The sequence below is a fragment of the Drosophila suzukii genome, chromosome Y (genome assembly GCF_043229965.1).
Source record: "Drosophila suzukii chromosome Y, CBGP_Dsuzu_IsoJpt1.0, whole genome shotgun sequence".
NCBI lineage: Eukaryota > Metazoa > Arthropoda > Insecta > Diptera > Drosophilidae > Drosophila > Drosophila suzukii.
In genome coordinates, this window is record NC_092085.1 from 11069716 (window position 1) to 11096167 (window position 26452).

The 26452-nt window shown below is 42.4% G+C and overlaps 1 protein-coding gene across 1 annotated transcript in view; it reads right to left on the reverse strand.

Moving 5' to 3' along the window:
- Positions 1-26452, reverse strand: part of kl-3 (dynein heavy chain 8, axonemal kl-3) — an 895452-nt gene that overhangs the window by 127945 nt on the left and 741055 nt on the right. The window contains exons 14-15 of the mRNA XM_070997912.1: positions 12330-15205; positions 11682-11860 (exon numbers count right to left, since the gene is read on the reverse strand). Coding sequence (XP_070854013.1) covers positions 11682-11860; positions 12330-15205 — 3055 coding nt within the window. The remainder of the gene's footprint in view (positions 1-11681; positions 11861-12329; positions 15206-26452) is intronic.

Below are 26452 nucleotides of genomic sequence, written 5' to 3' on the forward strand. Positions count from 1 at the left end.
AGAGCTAGCCTAAGTGCCACCAAGAGATGGAGGAACTGTCAGCACTTGTTTAAGCAAATTTGAAAGCGTTGGTCCTCGGATTATTTATCGGAGACCGAAATGGTTGGAAAAGAGGTATACCTTGAAGGCTGCAGATCTAGTACTTGTTAAGGATGAACGTTTGCCGCCTAATCTATGGGCTCTAGGTCGAATTGCTGAAACTCATTGCGCCCAATACGGTTTGGTTCGAGTGGTTACGCTACATTGGTTAAATCGTGATCTTGACGCTTCCCAACCATTCTAAGTTGAACAGTTTCATTTCGTGAGCTGCAGCTTCGATAAGTTTGGAGAAAGAGAAGTTGGAGAAAGAAAGTTTGGAGAAAGAGAAGTTGGAGAACGAGAATTTTGAGAAAGAGAGTTTGGAGAACTAGAGTTCGGAGAGAGAGAGCGAGAGTGGAGACTTCCATGGCGATGTGGAAATGGACATAACGGAAAACACTGGACTTTGGACTCTGCCGTGGACTTAGGCCAAGGAGAAGAAGTGCCACATCTCAGCAGCAGGACGGCGCGCCTGCGTGCCACATGCCAAAGGAGGGACAGCCGGATAGCGCCAAGACAACGGACTCCAGGTTGTGGCCGTCGCTCTTGGATAAAGAGAACAAACTGGATCCTTTTGGACCTGGAGTGGACAGTACAAGGCGAGTCGTCGGAAGCAGCGCCGTGGGAAGCCTACAAGGAGCAAGTCAAGGCGTTTGGATTCCAACTTTGTCACGACCACCCCTTGGCGAATCGCCCGGCGAGTCTGTCAGTCAACGAAAAAGACCTGCGACGAGGAACCGTGAGCTCGGGGGGAAGTTGTCTAAGAACCAGCGTACCTTGCCCGACTAAGCAGGGCCTGGTGCAAAGGACGAACGGTTGATCGATTTGTGGTTTCAAGAGGCATAGTCCTGGAGAGCCCTGCGATTAACGGCGAAGTCCCCGAACAGCAATTGCCCAAAACCCCGAGTGCCAGAAACGCCAAGCTACTAGTCAGGAAGGGCGAGCGAACGACCCGTTGAGGCATTCAAGAGGCGTTGTCCTGGAGAAGCCCAGCGGCCAGACAGGAAACAGGGCAGAGCGCAAACATCGGCAGCGACGCCAGCAGACATCACCGGCAGCCACATTACCATCGCTGCGCGGAGCTCATTGGGGAGCACAGGAGCGTCGCGGACGTCAAGCATTAGGGTAAAGCCGGGTGGAACGTTCGTCTGCGCTAGGCGTACATCAAAGTGAGCGGCTAGGCAGCTTCCTGGCGTTAGAATTGACTGTCAGCTCGATCTGAACAAGAACCAGAGCCGGAAGATACCGAAGCCAGCCCAGCCACACACCCGCTGTACTAATACCACGAGAATAAATCCCACTGTTACCATTTGAACCCTTTTTTTTCTCACTGATCTACGGGGCAGTAACGTCATATAAATTTGGTGGGACGAACACGAAATCTTCTGAGCTTTATCTGAAAAATCAGTTCGTTACATCTGGAGACCAACGTGATTGTCCCAACAGTGAGAGCAACACAATAAAAATGGGAAAGAGGTGGATTACCGCCTTAAGAAGACAAAGAGGGCAAGCGAACGACCCGTTGAGGCATTCAAGAGGCGTTGACCTAAGGAGCCAACCGAATCGGCAAGACCCGGAACGGCGGTGGCCTAAGGACACGCGGAGCCAAGCCACACACGCGCTTTATTAGAACCACGAGAATAAAACCCACTGTTACCATTTGAACCCTGTGTTTTCTCAATGATCTACAGGTCAGTCACGTTATATAATTTTGGTGGGACGAACACACAATCTTCTAAGCTAGCCGCAAGAATCTCGAAGCGTGCAGACCAACAAAATCAGTTCGTTACATCTGGCGCCCAACGTGATTGTCCCAACAGTGAGAGCACCTCAATAAACATGGGAAGATGTATTTACCGCCTTAGAAAGGAGGAATTCGCCCATGCCGCACAGGGACTTAATGTAGTCCAGGTGGGCAGGCTGGACGACATGAGGAAGGCACTGTCGGAATACTACTCAGAAACGACCCACAACTCGTCGGCATCTGGGCCGAGCTGGAAGCAACATACCACGACAGAGCCGGCCCAAGCATCACGTTAACGAACGCGGAAGGGGACAACCTAGTGGCAAGCCTGAGCATTGACAACTTTGCAAAGCAAGGCCCACAGGAGAGGGCCAAGGCAAGATAGAAAAACAGCAGCGCTGATCTCGAGACCCAGCCAGTCGGACTATGCAAAGGTCGCTAAACAGGTCCGCGAATGGTCGTGCAGGTTCGACGGGGCGGAAAAACCATTTGAGTTCCTGGAGCAGGTAGAATGGTCCGCCAACACGTACGGATTGGATTTAGACATGATCTCCCAAGCGATGTTGGAATTGCTTCAGGGAAGGGCTTAGAAGTGGTTCGTCATAGAAAGGTCAATGGACACCACCCCCACAGCAACAAAGACAGCCAAACAATACCTTGCAACTCACAGAGGCCACAAGATTCCACGCATATCAAGGACCCGCAGGAGGCCTGTCGGAAATGTGGTGGGAACGGACACTGGGCTAGAGGGTGACGAAACGAACGGCTGTTATTCTGCTGGATATGCGGCAAGGTGGGTGTCAGGAGCGCTGGTGCTGCCAACGAACGTGAAATGGTCTGCGATCTCAGTAGCAGAGAAGCGAGCGGGGATCGCACAGTGCAAACTCTCCAAACTAAAGGGCAAGCTAGGAGGAGGAGCATCAGTTGTCCGCAGCTGTGATGATTGGTGGGAACAGCAACAAAGCCAGTACAGTATTGGTGCTCTAGGAATAATTACAAGGATCGAGGTAGAGTTCAAATTCGGCAAACAAACAAGTGACCTCATGCTCAGATTTACCCGGAGTACTGGATCCGTTGGTGTTAGGAAACAAGTCGGAACCGAGAAAGTGTGCTGGACACGAGATAAGAATAGAAGGATGACAAGCAAATTAAGCAGAGATACTACCCGAAGAACCGAAAAATCCAAGGGGAAATCAACGCAAAGGTTGACTTGCATCTCCAAATGGGGTCGACTTCAGACAGATCAACGCGAAGTCAGTAAAGGATGCATACCCAATGCCCCGCATATGCTACATCCTAGATCAACTAAGGGAAGCGCTGTACATTAGCAGTTTGGACCTGAAGGATGGGTACTGGCTGATCCCACTGGAAGAAAATAGTAGGCTATAGTAATCGGTCGCACGCTAGAAAAACACAAGAGCAACCTTAGAGAAGTGTTACGGCGTCTAAAGGAAGCAACCCTGAGGCTGAATTCAGAAAAATGCCAAGAAGGAACTGCTGTACCTGTGACATCGAGTGATTAGCGAAAGAATAGGAACAGAAAAAGTAGTTGCCATCGACCCTCAAAGAACTCCGGCAATACCTCGGAGTAGCGTCGTGGTACCGCCGGTTTATACCAGATTTTTCCAGAATTATCAAACCCCTGAATGACCTGCTACGAAAAGGAGGACCCAATCCAACAAGATCAATTAGTTAGCAAAGAAGTCAACCAGCAGAACGAGAACAACAAGTCACGTCGTCGTAAGCAGCAGCGTGGGAAGTCTACAAGGAGCAAGATCGCTACGTCGAGACGTTCGGGACCGGGACTCAGGGATCTCCGAATTGAGACACAGGTAGCTGAGGTCCACAGGGCATCACACGGCTAAGTCAAGGCGGTTCATTTCTTACTGCGAGTCCTATGACGAGGAACCGTAACTCGAGGGGAAAGTTGTACCTCGCCCGACTGAACAGGACGTGGTGCGAAGGACGAGCGGTCGATCGATTTGTGGTTTGTTGTCCTGGAGAGCCCAGCGGCTACCGGCGAAGTCCCAGAGCGGCAACCAACCGAAACGCCGAGTGCCAGAGAACCACATTTCCAGCCAGAAAGAGCGAGCAGTCGACCGGTTGAGACGTTCAAGAGGCGTTGTCCTGTAAATACCCAATGGTTCCCCAAGACCCAGATCGGCGATCGTCCAAGACTTCAAGGGGCAGACACCACGATAAGGACAAGCAAGATAAGAAGTGGAGCAGAGGACATCGGCAGCGGCACCAGTAGACATCACCGGCAACCACGGAGAACTCATCGAGCGTAAAGCGAAGTGGATCGCTAGGCAGCTTTCTGGCTTTAGCCTTGACTGTGCAAATTGAGCAAGACCCTAAAGGGACCGTCCGGGACAGAGCAAGGAAAAGGCGGTCATTGTCTCGAAAGGCGTTGCCCTGTCAGCGAGGCACCTGTTTACCCTAGTCTGAGAACGGTGAAGCTTCCCTAAGCCCGCAAGGCCGATCTCTCAGCAAGTCCAAGGCGCGACAAGCGTCCTTGAGTCAACGCGTATGCGAGCAAGCAGCGGCAAGGAACCCTACGAGCATCCCGAGATACAGGATGGAATGAACGATCACTGAGTCAATGCGTCGTCGAGCCAAGACGAGCGAACCAGCGCGATACGATCCCGAGACCAACTGAGCCACGCACCCCTGCAATAAGTAACGAAAATAAACCAAATGTTATTCTTTGAGCTATTGTCTTTTACATTGATCTATGGACAGTCACGTCATATAAATTTGGTAGGACGAACACTCAATCTACTGACCTAGCCGCACGAATCTCTTAGCGAGCAGACCAACATAATCAGTTCGTTACAACCTTTTAGCCCGGTTACTTCGCCTGTAGTTTTTCAGGTAAACTACCTGACCTACTGTAATCTGAACATCTTTGCTTTGTGAACTATATGTTCATTCGGCCTTCTCGTACGCCCGATGCAGTCCAGTTCCATCTTATCTGCGAGGCATAGTGCTTGATCTGCTGTCGCAATGCCGCCGAGCCATAGCATCGCATTCGCACTTGCGTGAGTAACGATGCGGGTTCCAAACATCGCATAGTAAGATTCAAGTCCCAACGCTTCGTGGTAGCCACTTCTTAGCGTACACGCTATATGGCTAAGGTGAGAGTACTAAAACCGCTCGTCTCTCTCAATTCTTGCCCTGACAATTTGCTTCAGGGATTCGTTTACCCTTTGAGCTGCATTCGCTCGTGTCGAATTCCGTACTGCATGAGCAATTCTGCGAACACTTGGGATATGAACTGGCTGCCGTTATCGGAGTATATAAACTCTTGCACCCCATACTGATGACAAATGTTCTTTTCAAGGAAGCTGGCGACTTCTACAGCTGTTGCCTTTTGTATCGGTTCTTGCCATTCGATCTTTGAGAAATGGTCTAGGCATACAGGATTACGGAGTTTCCGCGCGTCGTTCATGGGTACGGTTTAATCTTTTGCCGGGACGTTTGGTAATTCGATGCTTAGCCAATGGCGGTCGTTGGCTGTTTTTCAGACCTTACATACATCGCAGTTCTGTATGCTTTCTTGTATACTGACCGTCATTCCGGGCCAGTACTAGAACTGCATTATTCTTTTCAATGCCCTATGCCCCGCTGTCCTTACATGATGAGCTTGGTAAACCATATTCTTCGGCAGCACCTTAAACTAATACAACGGCCGACATGGCACTGTGAAAGTCTTTTCTTCGCTTTTTGCTTCAAGTGGTATTTGCCAGAAGGTATCCTTAAAATCGATTGCCGAAACTTAGGATGTCTCTTGTAGTCGACTCAAGAAGCCCTCATTGTGAGGTAAAGGATATGCATATTTTATCGTCCGTGAATTTACCTTGCGTGCGTCTAAGCAAAGGCGGTTACTCGTTCCTTTCTGCACCAAGGTGACTGGGGAACTCTACTGGGATGAGGCATGAAGATTCCTGAGATTCCTGCGCAGCGCAAGTATGATTCAGCAGAGTGCCACGCCCACTCTAACGCCCACAAACCGCCCAAAAATGTGGCTCCTACAGTTTTGATACTAAAATACAAATTTTAACTGAAATGTATTGTCCTCATCAATACCTATCGATTGACCCAATAAAAAGATTTCCACGCCCACTTGAACGCCCACAAATGTATTAGGAGACCCTGATAATTGTATCCCAGCTAACCCATTAGTTACATCACATTCAACCAGACTGATATTTATACCCGTTACTCGTAGAGTAAAAGGGTATACTAGATTCGTCGGAAAGTATGTAACAGGCAGAAGGAAGCGTTTCCGACCCCATAAAGTATATATATTCTTGATCAGGATCACTAGCCGAGTCGATCTAGCCTTGTCCGTCTGTCCGTCTGTCCGTCTGACCGTCTGTCCGTCTGTCCGTCTGTCCGTCTGTCTGTCCGGATGAACGCTGAGATCTCGGAAACTATGAGAGTTAGGCTATTCAGATTTGGCGTACAGATTCCTGAGCTTCTTACGCAGCGCAAGTTTGTTTCAGTAGACTGCCACGCCCACTCTAACGCCCACAAACCGCCCAAAACTGAAACTCCTACAGTTTTGATGCTAGATAGAAAATTTTAACTGAAATGTATTGTTCTCATCAATAACTATCGATTGACCTAAAAAAAAGTTTGCCACGCCCACAAACCGCGAAAACATGTGACGCCCACAATTTGGATGCTAGATGAAAAATTTTGACTGAAATGTATTGGTGTCGTCAATACCTATCGATTGATCCAAAAATAAACGCTTAAATCTGTCTACCGCCGGTAGGTGGCGCACTTTAATTTCGCTTTGCTGCTTGCATATCTCCATTTCCCTTTGAGTAACGGGTATCTGATAGTCGAGGTACTCGACTATAGCGTTCTTCCTGTATTACTAATCAATGAATGGATTTCATCCGTGAACTCGAGCCTCTGCGCTTCTTTGTATAGTAGGGTCTGCGCTTCCTTGACGTAAAATTCGGTCACTGCTGACGGCATGTCAGTCCTTTGGCGTTTAGCTAGAAGTCGCTGGATATATATCGGAAAAATATTCCACGTCGAGTAAGACTTTATTCGCACTACGAGTTGTGAAGACGTGTCTGCGTAGTTCGGTCATATCGATCTCCTTTGCTCGTGATGGAACTTTTGGCCACTTACTGGGTTCGCTTTTCAAAAACTCTGCTCCGTAAAGCCATGTGTTCACACAAGGGTTTGTGATGACCTTCGTTGCCCCGTCTGCAATGTTGAGCTTTGATGGGATCCATCGCCATTGATCCACTCGTGTGGTTTCCAAGTCTGCTGTGCTTCACGAGTTGTTGAAAGTTGCGAGGATCCATCACCAGCCATTGTAGAACGGTTCGTGAATCCGACCGGTACGTAAGATCGTCAACTCGTAGGCTACGTACGTTGATAATTTTATTTGCTAAGCGTGAGCCCATCACGGCTCCATGCGCGGAATAGATAGTGGCCTTAGTGGCGCCACTTTGCTTTTCGCGGCTACTAGCAAAACGTCCACCTCGTATTTTTGGGAAACTCGGAGGTAGCAAGCAGCGGAATAAGCATACTCGCTAGCGTCCACGAACGTGTGCAGGCCGATTCGGGTTCCAAAAGACATGCTTGGGGAGTAGCATCTCGGAATATTAAATGTTGCCACTTGAGGCAGCAACAGCTTCCATTGATTCCAGTCCTCCAACAGTGATTCTGGCAGCTCTTGGTCCCAGCTGATGTTTGCTCGCCAGATTTTCTGCAGATGGATTTTTAATCCGATCCTATGACACGACAGTAGGCCCAAGGGCTCGAAAATCGACATGAGAACCTGAAGGACTTCTCTAGTTGTTGGGACTGCAGTATCGGTAAGGACGTCTCGCTTAAGTCTTGAGAATCTGCAAACCAACTTAAGTACGCCTTTATGTGGGTCCCAATACATACCCAAAACCTTTTCTGTAGCGCCGAACTGCACTGGCTCCTGTTCCTTGGCGTCTCCATCGTTCTTAAGTTACGAGAGAAGTTTAACGGAAATTGACGCCCAGTTTCGAATTTCGAATCCGCCTCTGGAATGGACCTCCCTTACTTGGCTGGATATTTCGATGGCTTTCTGTTCATCACTCGTACTGACGATGAAGTCCTCGACATAGTGCGCACGCTGAATCGCATCCAAGGCTAAGGGGAATTGCTGCTGGTGGACTTCTGCATTTTTGTCGCGAACGTAGTGGGCTATGAATGGTGCACAATTGATACCAAAGGTCATGGCACGCATGACGCATGACATCATACCAAAGAAAGCGCTGAGAATGCATGTCTTCGTGGCGAATGTTGATCCAGTGAAACATTTTGGAGACTTTTCCGACTAGGAGAACGTCGATGAGTGGGTTTAAGCAGTCCGGTCCGCTTAACAAAAAGTCGTTGAGGCATACTCCGTTTATTTTTGCTGCCGCATCCCAAACCAGCCTTATCTTTCCAGGCTTATTCGGATTTGTGAATATGTGAAAGTACTAAGTGCGAGTTTCTTCTTTCTTCGCCTCCTCGTCAGATAGGTGCTTGGCGTATCTTTTGGCAAGAAGACTTTTTATTTGGTCGTTGATTTTGGAAAAACAGATCCGGTTCGCTCAGAATTCAGGTTCTTATGCATTGTAGGCGCTTTAGAGCTGTAGTGCGACTCTCGGGAAGCCGAGTCGATCTAGCCATGACCGTCTGTCCGTCTGTCCGTCTGTCTGTCCGTCCGAATGAACGCTGAGATCTCGGAAACTATGGGAGCTAGGCTATTGAGATTTGGCCTGCAGATTCCTGAGCTTCTTACGCAGCGCAAGTTTGTTTCAGCAATGTGCCACGCCCACTCCAACGCCCACAAACCGCCCAAAACTGTGGCTCCTACAGTTTTGATGCTAGAATAAAAATTTTAACTAAAATGTATTGTTCTCATCAATACCTATCGATTGACTCAAAAAAAAGTTTGCCACGCCCACTTTAACGCCCACAAACCGCAAAAACCTGTGACGCCCACAATTTTCATGCTAGATAAAAAATTTTAACTGAAATGTATTGGTCTCGTCGATACCTATCGATTGATCCAAAAAAAATTTGCCACGCCCACTCTAACGCTTATAACGCTTAAATCTGTATACCGCCGGTAGGTGGCGCATTTTAATCTCGTTTTGCTGCTTGCATATCTCCATTTAGCTGAGTAACGGGTATCTGATAGTCGAGGTACTCGACTATAGCGTTCTTCCTTGTTTTTATTTGAATATGCTATTTTACGTTTTATTCCTAATAAATTAGGAGGAGTTATTGAATTAGTTTTATCAATTGCAAATTTAATAAATTTACCTTTTTATATATTTAAGAAAATTTGGACGGATTCAATTTTACCCAATTAATCAAATTCTAACAGTAATTTTATTAACTGTTATTTATTTTTTGTATTATTTATTTAACCCATTAGTAAATTAATTAAACTAATAATTATAATAATTGACTAAGAATATGTTTTAAAAACATAAGATAGACTTTAATTTTCTGTAAACTTTACTATTTAAAATTTTCTATCTAGCATCAAAACTGTAGGAGTTTCAGTTTTGAGCGGTTTGTGGGCGTTAGAGTGGGCGTGGCACTCTACTGAAACAAACTTGCGCTGCGTAAGAAGCTCAGGAATCTGCTCGCCAAATTTCATTAGCCAAGCTCCCATAGTTTCCGAGATCTCCGCGTTCATCCGGACAGACAGACGGACAGACGGACATGGCTAGATCGACTCGGCTAGTGATCCTTATCAAGAACATATATACTTTTTGGGGTCGGAAACGCTTCCTTCTGCCTGTTACATACTTTCCGACGAATCTAGTATACCCTTTTACTCTACGAGTAACGGGTATAATTAGTGCATTTATTTCCCAATACCAAAAACTCCAAAGGAATGCTAATCATTTCTAGGAAATTTCAATTATCGAAAATTCATACCGGAATTGGCAAATATAAGACTTGTCAAACCAATACAATGAAATTAAAGAAGAACGCCACAATTAATATTAACGATAAATCTTACATAGAAGCATTTGAATAAATTAAAGTCTTATTAACTTCAGACCCCATTTTGATTTATCCCGACTTTAGCAAAGCATTCTCTTTAACAACAGACGCAAGCAACATGGCGATAGGAGCAGTATTGTCACAAAATAGAAAACAAACTTTTAGCAATCGTATGGGCTACCAAATATGGTAGACCATATTTGTTCGGCAGTTCTTTTGAAATATTAAGCGATCATAAACCTTTAGTTTTGTTTAGCGACATAAAAGAACCAATTATGAAACTACAAAGATGGAAAATAAAAACTAAATCTAAAAAGAGCCCAATATATTTCCATAATGGCTCAGATTTACTTTATTTTCTCGAGCCTCAATGTAAGAGCTTTCTTTGTCAAGGACTCAGGCTTCCTGTTAAGTCTTTTTCGACTCGATAAAATGAAAGCTATTTTCACAAAGCCTACTTAGATAAAATTATATAATCTGGAACATAAATAAAACCTTAAAAGTTGATGCAATAATCAAAGCAAGCCCTGTGTTTTCGCTTTACAGCTTAAATAAAACAAGGAAGAACGCTATAGTCGAGTACCTCGACTATCAGATACCCGTTACTCAAAGGGAAATGGAGATATGCAAGCAGCAAAGCGAAATTAAAATGCGCCACCTACCGGCGGTAGACAGATTTAAGCGTTATGGGCGTTAGAGTGGGCGTGGCAAATTTATTTTTGGATCAATCGATAGGTATTGACGACACCAATACATTTCAGTTCAAATTTTTCATCTAGCATCCAAATTGTGGGCGTCACAGGTTTTCGCGGTTTGTGGGCGTTTAAGTGGGCGTGGCAAACTTTTTTTTAGGTCAATCGATAGGTATTGATGAGAACAATACATTTCAGTTAAAATTTTTTATCTAGCATCAAAACTGTAGGAGTTTCAGTTTTGGGCGGTTTGTGGGCGTTAGAGTGGGCGTGGCACTCTGCTGAAACAAACTTGCGCTGCGTAAGAAGCTCAGGAATCTGTACGCCAAATCTCAATAGCCTAACTCTCATAGTTTCCGAGATCTCAGCGTTCATCCGGACAGACAGACGGACAGACGGTCAGACGGACAGACGGACAGACGGACATGGCTAGATCGACTCGGCTAGTGATCCTGATCAAGAATATATATACTTTATGGGGTCGGAAACGCTTCCTTCTGCCTGTTACATACTTTCCGACGAATCTAGTATACCCTTTTACTCTACGAGTAACGGGTATAAAAAGGAATTAAGGCTCGCACGGTATAGGAACATCGGATTATTTAAATTCGAAAGTGTAAAATCTTTCGAAATCAATTATCTTTTCGGTGATCGAAGGAAATTTTAAATTTCGTTTACACAAGAAATGGCGGATATTTGAACAAGTTTTAATTACAAAATTTTTAGGTCAACGTTCCAATCCAGATTTATTTACTTGCCTAAACCTTGTTGACGGATGGTCCCATTTGAAAGAATTTTGGCATGAAGATAAATATTGATACACACATACACACATACACATACATACACACATATTCAAAGCTTCAGAAATGCGGTTATACAGAATTTTTTATGGGCGTTTGTTCGTTTGTAGGCGTGGCACCCTGTTGAAATAAACTTGAGCTTGGTTATTTATTTTTTTCTTATTTAATATTAGGTATACTGTGATTTTTTCTCAAACCCAAAACCATTTTTCAAACGGACAATTATTTAAGAAGCTACAAACAAATCAAAATACGCTAGTAAGTCTCATATCAGACTGCTGAGGCGTTCGACTAGACCGTTTTTCTTGTTGTTATTGACTGGACCTGATTGGATTAAAAAAGTTAACTTACTCTTTGCATTCTGTCAATTTCTTGGCGAAGAAATATATTCATCGAGCTCGTGGCTCCCATTGTAATAAGATGCTGTTTTACATCGAATAAATCAAAAGCCAATGGTGTTTTGCTTAACATTTCTTTTACTTGGCGGGCTACTCGGTCTTCCCGCGATTCCCCAGTCCCGGCAGATGACTCTGTATACGTTGATAAGAAAGATATATCAATATTATTATTAATCATGAAAGGATGCTAGCCTCGGCAAGCCAAAGTTTCGTTACCCTTGCTGGTCGTTTTGTGGGAGCAAACTAAAAATTAAATGCTTTTATTTTAAGGTTAAGACATATTTAAATTCAAAGCCGCATGTACCGAAATTATGAAATATTAAAGAAATGATATTCCCAAGATTTTCAACAAAGTTATAACAATTTAACATTTTTAAAAAAATATTGTTTGAAATAAGATTTTTGGGAAAGTTTCATCCGCATAACTTTAAAACTGAGAGAATAGTTTCCGAAGAAACAAACAGACGGACGGACATTTCTAGATCGACTCGTCTAATAATGTTGACCAAGAATATATATATTTTTTGGGGTAGGAAACGTCTCCTTCACTGCGTTGGGAAATCAATATTTCTCTTTGTACGGGTATAAAAATAGGAAATACCTTTAGGTTGAATAGACATAATTTCTTCTAAAATATTTCTCATGGTATTGGTTTGGTAAGTTATTTCGGCATTTGAATGAAATCCATACACTTGGGGGGGGTCTACATTTACCATGTCGTCGATAGCTGACAAATAAGCTTCTTGTTCTTTAAAGTTATATACTTTATATCCTTTAAAAAATTGAAATGTTTCTTCAAAAAGAGCATCGTGAAACCAAACTCTTGTAAATGTATTAAGCAAACGCTTGTCATAATCATCAGTTACACGGCCGCCATATTGCACTTCTCCTAGCATATATCGAACAGTGACCCAGCTTATCCCTTTTCCTTGCTCTAAATCATCCAAATGATTCTGCACAAATAAACAACTAGCGTACCAATCAGAAGAATTAAATTCATATGGTATATTCCAACCTAGCGGGCCAAACTTTCGCCTTTCTTGCACTACTGTGTGAAGGAACGATATAGAATACACTAGAGGTAAATAAAATGGAGATTGGGAATAGTCCAAGAAATCTTGTGACAAATTTGTATATGTCCTTTTTAAACCAGCACGTATTCCTGCAGGTGGTTCATTAGTAAATTTTAGGCCCATTTGAAGTAAAGATATTGGAAATTTAGGGTGTGGTTCTGTTGTGATCCAAATTCGAAAATTTTGATTGACTGCAGCATCTTTACCTAGGCGTTCGAGCTCTAAAATTTGGACTGTAAGTTCCACCATATATTCTAGTCCAAGGTGGCAATTTTGTAACAACACCCACCCTCCATCTTCTATACAGGATAGGATTAACTTTCGGGCATGAATTTCTTGACCTTGTCCCATAGATATAGGGTGACATTTCAGCTCATTTCTTTTTGCTAGAAGTTCAATGTTTGATGATGGATCAGAACCAAGAGATAAGAAGCATATCATTGGCATTAATTCCCGGCTTTCCAATAATAACTCCTCAAAGTTAAGGACAACAGGCTCGGCAAACCGATCTCCTAATGAGTTAGCAATATATTTTCGGCATTGAGCAATAGTTCGATCCATACACCAAGAACGAATTAGCAACATTTTTCTAAAGGGATCTAAGGAATGATAACCATCCGGTATGATTTCATTTTCCGGAGCATCTTTCTTATACCATGTAAACCAAGCTCGTTCATTGCCACTAACTTTGGTCAATATGTTAACAAATGGAGTTAAATTTGTCAGCTGGACTAGGTTTAACCAAGTTTCATCTGTGGTCCACCGAAAAGGCACAGGAGGACAATCGTTCAGATTTAATGCTGCACCTCCTTTTATAAATATTTGAAACTCATCAAAGCTTATTAACTCAAGCTGACGATCAATACTAAGGGCCATTAAAAGTACAAGTAAAAATTTGTCTTTTTCATAAAGCCCCCGAGACTTGTAACGGTAAATTTCGAATGTAAGATAATTTATAATTCGTTTAATGCGTTTTTGAGTTATATGCGTTTTTGATGAATTATACATTGAAGCGTCAAAGCGTTCTAGAAACTGCACTAATGACGTTTGATACATGTTGTTAACTCTAGCCATACTGCATACTAGAAAATATAATACGCTACCTCTTGTAGCCACAACGCGATATTCTTCTCGAGCAGCGTTTATTTTCGTTTCTGTTATCTTAGCAATTTCAATTTTTTCTTTAACTTCAATTGCGGTGTTTTTACTCGTATTTAAAACTTCAATTACTGTAACATCGTCCAACAAACTTCCTTGTGTGGTGGACAACTTATGAAGCAAGTTTGCTTCAAGCTCTTTCATTTTTTTCATGTTTCCAGTTACTGTCTCGACCAATTGTACCCGTTCGTCTTCTAGTTCTTTTCTTTCGGCAAGAATAACTCTACCTAATAATTGGTCTTCTAATCCACGCATTGTCACAGTAAAGTCAATCATGGAAGTACGAGCAAATATTTCTGGTGTATACGCTGGGTTCGGTAGCTTGGTTGTAATATAGCATCTGAATTCAGGATTCCAATCTACTTCTTTATCACCTATTTTAACTTTATATTGGGTACCTACTTTTAAAAGATTGCGATCTAATAGATTATCTAAACAAGGATCTAACTCTTCTGCAACATCTTCGATCATAATCGGGATTCCCATACTAACCGAATCTTCTAAATGATTTCTAAAATATTTGTGGTTTAATGTTGTTACAATCAATTTATTTTGTTTCTCCTTGTTTTTAATCCAAACTTTTCCCTGGGATTGAGGATCTATTAGAAGGGGAAATCTCATCGCTTTTGTAGAAATAATTCCATTTTGAATAGAAAGTTCATCTGTTGGTAGACCCTGGATGTTCCACTCACCAATTTGTGAACGATCCGTTAAACTTTCAATTATATTAACATTTGCTGAAATGGGTATCATTTTTTCAATAATTTGTTTTATCCACACACTTTGAAGGTCACTTCGAAATTCTTGATTAAAAGGTCCGGTATATGATAAAAATGCCGTCAACAGTATTACGTCTCCAACCAACCTATCGGTTTCGCTTTTAAAGGAAGCTATTTGTTCAGTCCAACGTATTTTTTCACCGGCTAGGCCACCGATAAGAGCGGTTGCTGCATCCATTTTGTCCTGACACTTTTTAGCCTCGTCTAGTACAGCGTCTTTTTTTGATACTGCATCTTCTAGTGTTTGCTGTACTTCGGCCAATTCGTTTTCCTTTTGTTTAAGTAACTCTTCAGCTTCTTGTAGGTCACCTGATGCTTTTTGATATTTAGCCTCCTGTACAGCTAAATTGGCTTTTAAGGGTAGGACCTCCTTGTTAACTTCAAAGTACTTTGCCATAGCCATTGTCCAAGATAAAAGCCCAGCTACGTTCCCACAGGCCACCTTAGCTGCTTCGAATGTGTACTGTCTGGAAAAAAATAAATAATTACCAATTACATTATTATTAATGGAAGGAATTTGATTGTGGTATCATAACCGAATCTAAGCACTTATGTACAAGTATTTCTCAAAACGAAGTTTTAAGATGTGTTTTAATAATAAAAATGTAAACATAATGTTTGGTCGAGACTACACTACAGGAAGTAGTCCGATGTTTGGCGAAACTGCTAGCTTAAGCAATAATAGGTATAAAATCAGAGGGTCCGATTTAGATCGGTGAGCATCTCACAATGGGATTTAATTTTTTATAGAGGACATGCAGCCCAAGAGAAAAATGCTATTACTGCCGTGTTTACACGTGTGGTGTTGCTCACGTCAAACTCACACTCTCTCTCTCAAACTCTGTTAAGATCAACGCTTTATCGTCTCTCTCCCCAACTCAATCGCCCAAAATTAGATCGTTTCCAAACTCCCGCTCAACCAGCAAAATCTACTGCTTTATTTTACGCTTAAATATTCCATTATATTCTATTGTAACTGTCTCATACTGTGTAATGTAATTTAGTAATGGTTCTGTTTAACTATAAACAATAAGCTTCGTTTAGCTGTCTTACATGTATTTAATGCAAGTTAATGACAGCTCATATGTAGACAGTATGATAAAGTGCTAGGCAAACAAAAGAAAGGTCTGAAGATAGAACCTATCAATGCATAAAGCAATATAAAGAAAATATATTAAATTAGGTTTGTTTTTGTCCAGTCTGATGACGATGTTATCTGTGTCTAAGAAACGTGGCTAAATAATGAATAATATGCCTCATTTTTTTGCTGATCGGCGTCGTTTTTTTTAACCAGAAAATTAATTCTCCTATTGTTCAGCAATTTCTCTAAAAAAAGCGTTTATCTACCTAAAATCTTTTTCTTGGGAATATGTCATCCCTTGGGATGCATATTGTAAATAAAACAATCCCCGCATACTTTTCAACTACTATCAATACCATACTGTCTTTGAGGGTGGCAACTCAAAAATCAATCGACCGCTAGTAATTCGCGCCAGGTCCTGCTCAATTGGCCAAGGCACACTGGGTTTAGACAACTTTCCCTCCGAGCTCACGGTTCCTCGTCGCAGGTCTATTGCCCGCCGGGTGATGTGCCAGGGTGGTAGTGATTCCGTTTGATGCCCTTGATTCGGAGATTCCTAATGTCCCAATCCCGAACGTCGCGACGTAGTGATCTTGTTCTTTGTAGGCTTCCCACGGCGATGCTTCCGACGACTTGACTTGCACCACTATTGGGCAACTAAACAAAAACCCTGACAATATTTTTTAGGATTTTCAAATTTGTTCAATTGCACCTTTGAAAACACTAAATTCTGCATACATATCAAAAAGAAAGGTCTGTGTTGCCGCCATAATTTAAATTTAATTTTTAATTTCTTATGATATGTATAAGCACTGGATAATTCTGGAGGTACCGATATAAGAAATATCGACCTCATTTATCTTTTTAAGAACCATCCCTAGAACCGCCAGAAGCGAAAGAAGAGAAGGAAAAAGACAAAGTTTTTAAGCGTGCTCCGCAACGCCAAATGTAATACACATTGATTCGAAAAAAGCGACAGGAAATGAAGAAAGCTGGGTCCAATGCGACAGTTGTGACAGTTGGTACAACTTTCGCTGCCTAGGCGTCGAGAACAACGATTGGAATTGCGATCCGTGCCTTGCTGGAGGTAGCTCCAAAAACCCACCTGGAAGAATATTACGATCACCGCCTCCAAATCAGTTCGACAACTCCAACATGTTACCAAGCCAAAATAAGGTCGACCAGCTAGTATACGACCTCATCGATATCGACAAAACCAGCGACGGACACATTATTCCCGATGATAATTCTACCGCGAACAAAAACAAGCTAAAGCAGAGATTTATCGAGGAGAAGTATAAAATTTTACAGCAAATGAATACGCTAAATGTATAGACAGACGGACTGTTTCAGGCGACGCCCGCATCACCGTCCAGTTCCCAAATCGCCGCAAGACAAGCTATACCCAAGGAGCTTCCTTCGTTCAGCGGGGATCCTGACCAATGCTGCCTAAAACGCAGGGCACGAGAAATGGTGAAGTATAAGCTTTTACTTCCTAGCCTAGTTCCGGAAGTAATGAGCCCGCTAAAAATGTTCTTCGGCAGACCCGAGTACATCCTGGAGAGGATGATCGACAAGGTGAGGAAGCTTGCGCCTCCGAAAGAAAAATTGGAATCCATAATAGAGTACGCGCTCGCAGTACGCAACATTTGCGCAACGATCAAGGCATGCAGCCTAACAGCGCACTTAAACATCCCAATGTTAGTCAAGGAGCTTGTAGACAAACTTCCAAGTAACTACAAACTAAATTGGGCGATGCACACCCGAATCGGTCTTTCCCATTAAAACTTTCAGCGACTGGCTCTACAAAACAGCGCAGGCGGCGTCGACTGTCGTGACACCGTTTTCTCACAGGACAAGTTCTGTGAATACCCATGATAAATGCGCAGCCAGTTCGAGCCAGGTATCTTCAGCCCAGCAACAGACTAACCCAAAATGAGTTGCATGCGAATCCACAAATCATTGGGTAACACAATGCGAACAATTTAAGTCCAGCGCCGTAGAACAGAGATGGCAAGTCGCTAAAGCCGGAAAGGCCTGCTTTCGATGCTTGAAGCTTCATCGAAACAATTGTCGACCAAAGGATTGCGGAGTAAACGGTTGTACAAAAAAGCATCACCCTCTACTCCACTCGGAAAATGTTCCCAATTTAGCCAACGAAACGGGAATTTAAAGACATGTAAGCACACACCAAGGCGAGGTAGAGAAAACCAGTTTTTCCGTTCCGTACCCGTAACCCTACACTATGATGACAAAAAAATCGAAGTTTTCGCCTTCCTGGATGATGTGACCCTAATAGACGCATCCATTTTTGGTAAGCTCAGTATAAAAGGTACACCTTCACCGATTTGTTTACAATGGTTTGGAGAAACAGTTTAAAATACTTCAGTGCGAGCATCAATCCAAATCTAAAGCGTTAGCTTAGAAAATCGTTACTGGTTAAACAACGTTCAGACTGCAAACCGTCGAGATGGATGAGTTGCGCAGTAAGTACAGCTATCTAGAGGACTTGCCATTAGAGACCTACTCCACGCAGCCAATGTTATTAATTGGAACAAACAATTGGAAAATAGCCGTTCCTCGCAGGATCCGCGAAGGCAAATGGAACGACCCAATAGCGTCAAAGTGCATGTTAGGGTAGACTATCCAGAGATCAGCAAACTCAAACCGTCTCGTATCTATGCACCACTGCGATTGCAACTGGAGAGAGCTTCACGATGAAGTCAAAGAACAATTCAACCTGCTTTCAAGCGAGGACAAACGAGCAGTCGAAATCCTAGAGCAGACTTGCCCAAACAAATGTGGCAAATACGAAGTTGGGCTTCTTTGGCGAAATGATCTTCAACAAGGAAGAACGCTATAGTCGAGTACCTCGACTATCAGATACCCGTTACTCAGCTAAATGGAGATATGCAAGCAGCAAAGCGAGATTAAAATGCGCCACCTACCGGCGGTATACAGATTTAAGCGTTATAAGCGTTAGAGTGGGCGTGGCAAATTTTTTTGGATCAATCGATAGGTATCGACGAGACCAATACATTTCAGTTAAAATTTTTTATCTAGCATGAAAATTGTGGGCGTCACAGGTTTTTGCGGTTTGTGGGCGTTAAAGTGGGCGTGGCAAACTTTTTTTTAGGTCAATCGATAGTTATTGATGAGAACAATACATTTCAGTTAAAATTTTCTATCTAGCATCAAAACTGTAGGAGTTTCAGTTTTGGGCGGTTTGTGGGCGTTAGAGTGGGCGTGGCAGTCTACTGAAACAAACTTGCGCTGCGTAAGAAGCTCAGGAATCTGTACGCCAAATCTGAATAGCCTAACTCTCATAGTTTCCGAGATCTCAGCGTTCATCCGGACAGACAGACGGACAGACGGACAGACGGACAGACGGTCAGACGGACAGACGGACAGACGGACAGACGGACAGACGGACAGACGGACAGACGGACAGACGGACAGACGGACATGGCTAGATCGACTCGGCTAGTGATCCTGATCAAGAATATATATACTTTATGGGGTCGGAAACGCTTCCTTCTGCCTGTTACATACTTTCCGACGAATCTAGTATACCCTTTTACTCTACGAGTAACGGGTATAAAAACCAATAAGCGCAAAAAGCAGATTGACTGAATTAAACGCATATCTGGACAATAACGGAATCCTTCGCACTAAAGGACGAGTGAACGCAGTCGAATATACTATGGAAGCTATAATATTGCCACCAGAGAGCTGAGTAACATTGTTATTAGTCCGGTTCTATCACGATTAATATCATCACCTCGCTCACGAAACCGTCATAAATGATATAAAATTCAAATTTTATATTCTGCGCCTAAGAGTACTGCCCAAATCCGCTTCGTGGGACACCAAGAGAAATTTATTCCGATAATGGCCCTAATTTCAAGGACACGGAGAAGGCATTACGAGAGGAGCTGATCAAGATCGACTTCGATAAAATTGCAATCAAGTTCGACGACATTAAATGGCAATTTAACCCTACAGGTGCCCGTCACAAGGGCGGTGCTTGGGAAAGATTAGTCCGCACAACCAATTACTCATTTAACGACGAAAACCTGAGGTGTGCTCTAATGGAAGCACAGTTCATTATAAACTCACGTCCGTTAACATTCGTAAGCCTGGACTCTGAGGTCGACTGTGCGCTGACCTAAAACCACCTGCTAATGGGTTCATCGAATGGGTACAAACCAATCAAGGAAGAGAAGATGAATTTAAGACGTCCTTGGAACGAGGTAAAGCTTTTTGGAGATCGCTTTTGGCAATGCTGGGTGAAGGAGTTTACACCGGTACTTACTAGACGGACAAAATTGATCGAAAGATGTCCCCCTATATCAGTCGGAAGCGTCGTCATTATTGTCGACGAAAACATGGCTTAAGGGCCGCGTGACTTTCAACTCTCTCAACTCTTTCAGTGAACATCCGTGTGCTTCGTAAGTGCATAGTGATTGTTTTGTGTTTAAATTAACAAAATTAGTTTGCACGTCTAATTGCCTTCTTCTTTTCTTCCAAACGCTGTTTTGTTAACGCTGTTTTGTCTAAACGGTAGTTACCCGCGTTGTGGCGCTTGAGTCGCAGCTCACTAGCCGTATGCTATCTGAGCCCGATTCTCCTAAGCGTAAAAAGATCGCGGTCGATAGACAACCCACGGTAGCCGCTAGTGTAACTCTCTCTGGCGATCCGGGGTCTGCAGCACAGCAGTCGATCTCAGCCGCCGCACAAATGGTACTGAGATCGAAAGCCAAAAAAGGTTCGGTTTCCGAATGCAAAGGACGCGAGATTTTGCCGCATGAGACGCCCGAAAAATCTGCTATAAACAATACAATAATAATTTTTGTTTCTCGGCTAAATCCTGACCTTTCATCCCTGGACATTACGGCCTATATCCGTAACAAAGTTCAGACTGATGATCTAAAGGTTGAACGATTTAATTTTCAATATGCTAGGGAAGTATAATCTATTAAGATCGGTGTTCCCTGTGCTCATTTTGCAACTCTTTGCTGAGCCAGTTTTTGCCCTGTTGGCATTTTTGTTAAAGAGTACGAAGCTAAAAGAAAGAAAATTCGTTCAAAGGAAGTTGCAAATCCCTTTAAAGAGCCATCCATCTACATCCTCATCTATCTCAAAAAACTAGATTCTTTTCTTCAGCTTTCTTATCAGAATACAAGAGGTTTACAAAGTAAGTTGACCAAATTGTATACTGATAGTTTTTACTTGTCTTCCCATGTTATTGTTTTTACTGAAACCTGGTTAAAACCGGAAGTTCTAAGTTCCGAAGCTTTTCCAAGTAAGTGCACAACTTACAGGATTGATCGTGCGTCCCGACGTGGAGGTGGAGTTTTAATTGCAGTTGACTCAGAATTAACGTCTGAAGTATTAACGTCCGACGAAATAAATGACATTGAATTTCTGTGTATAAAACTAACCCTTCCGAGTATTTCCATATACATATCATGTTCATATATTCCGCCATCATCGGAATTCGCGACATACGCGAATCATCTGTCCGCTATTTAGTTTATTTCAAGTAAACTATCAGATAATGATCAGTTAATAGTTTTAGGTGATTTTAATATACCTAGGGCGACATGGTATACCGTCGAAACCTCAAATATTGTTACCTTCAACGCAGCATGATTTTCTTCACGGTTTGCTTGATATTTCATTGTCTCAAGTAAATCATGTTTTAAATTTGGTTTGCTTGATATTTCATTGTCTCAAGTAAATCATGTTTTAAATTTCTTAGGACGATTACTGGATCTATGCTTTGTTTCCTTCAACGCAGCATGATTTTCTTGACGGTTTGCTTGATATTTCATTGTCTCAATCTATGCTTTGTTTCCAGTCCAGATTGTGTCTGCATAGCTAGAACCTCTGCAATTACTTTACCAGAAGACCCTTATCACCCAACGCTCGAGCTTTCTATTGACACGGGTACAAAAGTGTATGAAGTATCTGAAAAAATAGCTAAACGCATACCCTGCTTTCGTAGAGCGAACTTTGCACTCATTAATAGCCTTATAGCTTGCTCGGATTGGTCCAATGAAGCGGTTAATATATTTTATAACACATTAAACGAAGTTTTTTATACATGCAATCCTACGTATTATCCTAAAATTTCAAACCAACCTCCGTGGTTTAACAAAGAGCTGGCACGACTTAAAAATGTAAAGTCTAGACTCTACAAAAAGTGTAGAGCTTCAGGTTCACAAGCTACCTTTTCCAGATACTTAAGTGCTCGGTCTGATTTCACCGTGCTTAACGCCCAGTGTTATAAAAACTATTTAGCTCGTTGCAAGACCCAGTTTACACTGGATCCAAATTAGTTTTATAATTTTGTTAACAAAAAGCGTAAATCTTCTAGTTACCCATCATCACTTAAATTTGAAAATTCGGCTGCTAGCACTGAACAAGCCATAGCCGATCTTTTTGCACAGTTTTTTTTTCCTCCAAATCAGTCTTACCCATATGTCGTTCCTAAATCAAACTTTATTTGTTGTCCTGTTATAAGTAAAAGCTCACTTCTTTTATATTTGCAAAGGGTCAAACCAGTCTACTCTCCGGGTCCTGACGGAGTCCCTGGATGTGTGCTTAGGTATTGCGCTGAGACTTTGTGTAGACCATTGCACAAACTGTTTACTTTGTCTTTAGAAACATCCGATTTCCCACACAGATGGAAGGAATCGTTTGTTATCCCGCTTCATAAAAAAGGGAGTAAATTGAACGCATGTAATTACAGAGGTATTTCAAAGCTATCAGCTATACCGAAGCTCTTTGAGAACATTATTACGCCTCATTTACAACACAGTTGTAGGTCCCTTATTTCCTCTTGTCAACACGGATTTATAAAACGTAGGTCAACGACAACCAACCTTTTGGAGTTTACTTCATTTGTTATAGGAGGTTTTAGAAAGAATCGTCAGTCTACACTGATTTTCTACGCAAACTAGTCTCTCAGTTTTAAAGCTATCGGGCTGAAACTTTCCCAAAAGTCTTATATCTTGCAGGTAGTATATAAGTCGGAACCAGCCGGATCGGACAACTATATCTTATAGCTACCATAGGAATAATCGGACAAAAAAATTAAAAAAAATTATATCTTTGGTGTTTTTTAGCATATAACCTCCTAAGCTTGGAAATAACATTTCTTAATTAGTTTTGAATTAAATTTTATATATCATATAGCTGCCATAGGAACGATCGGAAAATTGGTAGGAAAATAATATGAAACAAATTATAGCTTCGGTGTTTTTTGACATATTATCTTATACTATTGGGAATATCATATTTTGTGTTTATAAATTTAATAATTATAGCTGCAAGGGTATATAAGCTTCGGGTTGCAGAAATCGTCAGATTTTGATAAAACTTAATTTGAAATTCAAAACTAATTATAAGTGGTTTTAGAAAGAATCGTCAGACTGATGTGGTCTTCACTGATTTTCGTAAGGCGTTTGATTCTGTAAATCACCCGATTTTTGTCCAGAAATTGGGCCTTTTAGGGTTTCCAGGTGATCTTCTTAGGTGGATCTTAAGTTATTTGAATGACAGGACTCAAGGGGTAATTTTTAAAAACTCTTTGTCATCCCTAATCCGAGTTACGTCCGGTGTACCACAAGGAAGTCATCTTGGTCCGCTCCTGCTTACATTATTTATAAATGACCTTCCATTAGTCTTAACGAAGTCACGGGTTCTTATGTACGCAGATAATATTAAGTTGTGCCTGCAATATAATGACCCCGCACAAAGTTTAGCCTTACAATCGGATCTAAATGCATTTTAAACATAGTGCATGGATAATGAATTGAATTTAAATGGTTCTAAGTGTTAACTAATGATCTTTTTTCCTGTCAGCCCCCACTACTCAACGTATACTTTGAGTGGTTGTGCGTTAGATAGGGTAACGCATGCCGACGACCTTGGAGTCTACATAGATCCTAGACTTAAAATTTCCGATCACATTACTACTATGCCAGGGGCGTGCTTGCATTTATCAAAAGGTGGTCGAATGAATTCGATGATCCCTATGTCACAAAGACCTTGTTTATTTCATTAGTCCGACCAATTCTTTAGTACTGCGCTCCTGTTTGGAGTCCCCAATATGGGTTGCATATAACCGGATTGAGTCTGTGCAAAAAAACTTCTTAATATTTGCCTTACGGAGACTTAACTGGGATACAAGCCTAATACTACCATCCTACTCTAGTAGTACTCTAGTACCATCGTTAGCTAACCGTAGAACTATGCTTGGTATTACGTTTATTAGAAATCTTATTCATGGTGATGTAGAGAGTCCCGAGTTACTTGGTCGCCTGCATTTTAACGTGCCAAATAGAGTCACTAGAAACTATATTCCTTTAGTATTAAATCACTGTATCTCTAATTACGCAATGCATGAACCTTTTAGAGTACTTTGCAATGATTATAATCGACTATATCATCTAATATCTTTTACTGACTCACTTCCTATCTTTAAATCAATAATACTATCCTCCCTAGTAACTAATTAGTTTTACTTGATGTATTTTGTCTATTCGTATATTGACCTGTAATTTTAATTGTCTATTGATACATTGTCTTTTTCTTTGTCCGCGATAATGTTTACTCGCCCAAAACGGTGATGGGCTCCGCGCGTAACAAGCTTTGCTTGGTGTCGTAGGGCCACTTGCTTGTACTGACCATAGCGCATCAACGTCCAAGAAGGGTGACCAACACTATCCCCGCCAAGGACGGACAAGTTCGTCGAGCCACTATTCAAACGCAGCATGCAGTCCTCGATCGACCAGCCACCAAGATTGCAGTTTTAGATGTCGGCTTAGAAGATGGTAACTGACCCCCTAGGATCAATTACAGGAGGGGAAATTTTGCAGCCATAATTTAAATTTAATTTTTTATTTCCAATGTTATGTATAAGCATAGTTCTCGAGGTACCGATATAAGAAATATCGACCTCATTTATCTTTTTAACCATCCCTAGAACCGCCAGAAGCGAAAGAAGGGAAGGAAAAAGAATGTATACACATTGATTCGGAAGCTAAAATTTAAATAAAGTTTATTTAAAAAACGTAGTTTACCGCTATCCGTCTGAGCCTTAAATTTGGTAGTGTGGGCTGCTGTAAAATCAATTCAGTTTCGCTTTCAACAGTCTGTAATGATTAGTTATTCTACTACAGATTATGAAAGTTCACGTTTCAAAATAAGATTTTAGGCAATGATAAAAATATAATTTTTATAATTTTTAAGATGTTTTAAGAAATGTTTAATAACTAATCGTCTTCCGTATGCTAAACTATGACATGTACGAAATCTTTTCATGGCAACGACTGAAAGCCAAAAAACAATGTTTTTTCGATTATGAACTATTTATACCCGTTACTCGTAGAGTAAAAGGGTATACTAGATTCGTCGGAAAGTATGTAACAGGCAGAAGGAAGCGTTTCCGACCCCATAAAGTATATATATTCTTGATCAGGATCACTAGCCGAGTCGATCTAGCCATGTCCGTCTGTCCGTCTGTCTGTCCGTCCGGATGAACGCTGAGATCTTGGAAACTATGGGAGCTAGGCTTTTGAGATTTGGCGTGCAGATTCCTGAGCTTCTTACGCAGCGCAAGTTTGTTTCAGCAGAGTGCCACGCCCACTCTAACGCCCACAAACCGCCCAAAACTGTGGCTCCTACAGTTTTGATGCTAGATAGAAAATTTTGCCCACTTTAACGCCCACAAACCGCGAAAGCCTGTGACACCCACAATTTTCATGCTAGATAAAAAATTTCAACTGAAATTTATTGGTCTCGTCAATACCTATCGATTGATCCAAAATAAAATTTGCCACGCCCACTCTAACGCCCATAACGCTTAAATCTGTATACCGCCGGTAGGTGGTAGGTTCAGAGAAGAGGGAAAAACCCATCAAGAAGAAGACCTGCATACTGGTGGAACCAATCCATTGCGGAAGCCAGGAAAGACTGCCACAGGGCAAGACGCGCATACCAACGCTCAAGAGGAAGGCCCGAATTTGAGGCACTCCAAATATACTTCAGGGAAAAGAGACGAGCCCTGGAAAAAACTATAAGAGAGCAAACGCAGGTGCTTTAACAATATCTGCGAGGAAATAGACTCCAACCCATGGGGCTTCGCATACAAACTCGTCACAAAACGGCTGCGGGTATTTAGTCGGCCATCACCGACATGCCCAGTCAGCCTAAAAAGGATCGTGGAAACACTATTCCCAGAGCAAGAAGGTATGGCGCGGACCTCACTGATCGTGAACAGGGCGAGCATAAAGCTCACAAGTGCCGAAGAAGTCCTCCAGGTATTGAAGACAATACTGGACGACAAGGCACCGGGACCAGATGGAATCCCGAATAAAGTTCTCAAAATTGCCATAAAAGCAAATACTAAAGAGTACGTTGACATGTATAACGCATGCCTAACGGAAGGTGTGTTCCCTAGCCGCTGGAAAACACAGCGGCTGGTACTCATACCAAAGGGGGAAAAACCCGCGGAGGAGCCTTCTTCGTATAGGCCACTCTGCATGCTGGACACGGTGGGTAAAATTCTCGAAAGAATAATCCACTCCCGGCTAGAAGGTGCCCTTGCCGAAACCAACGGCCT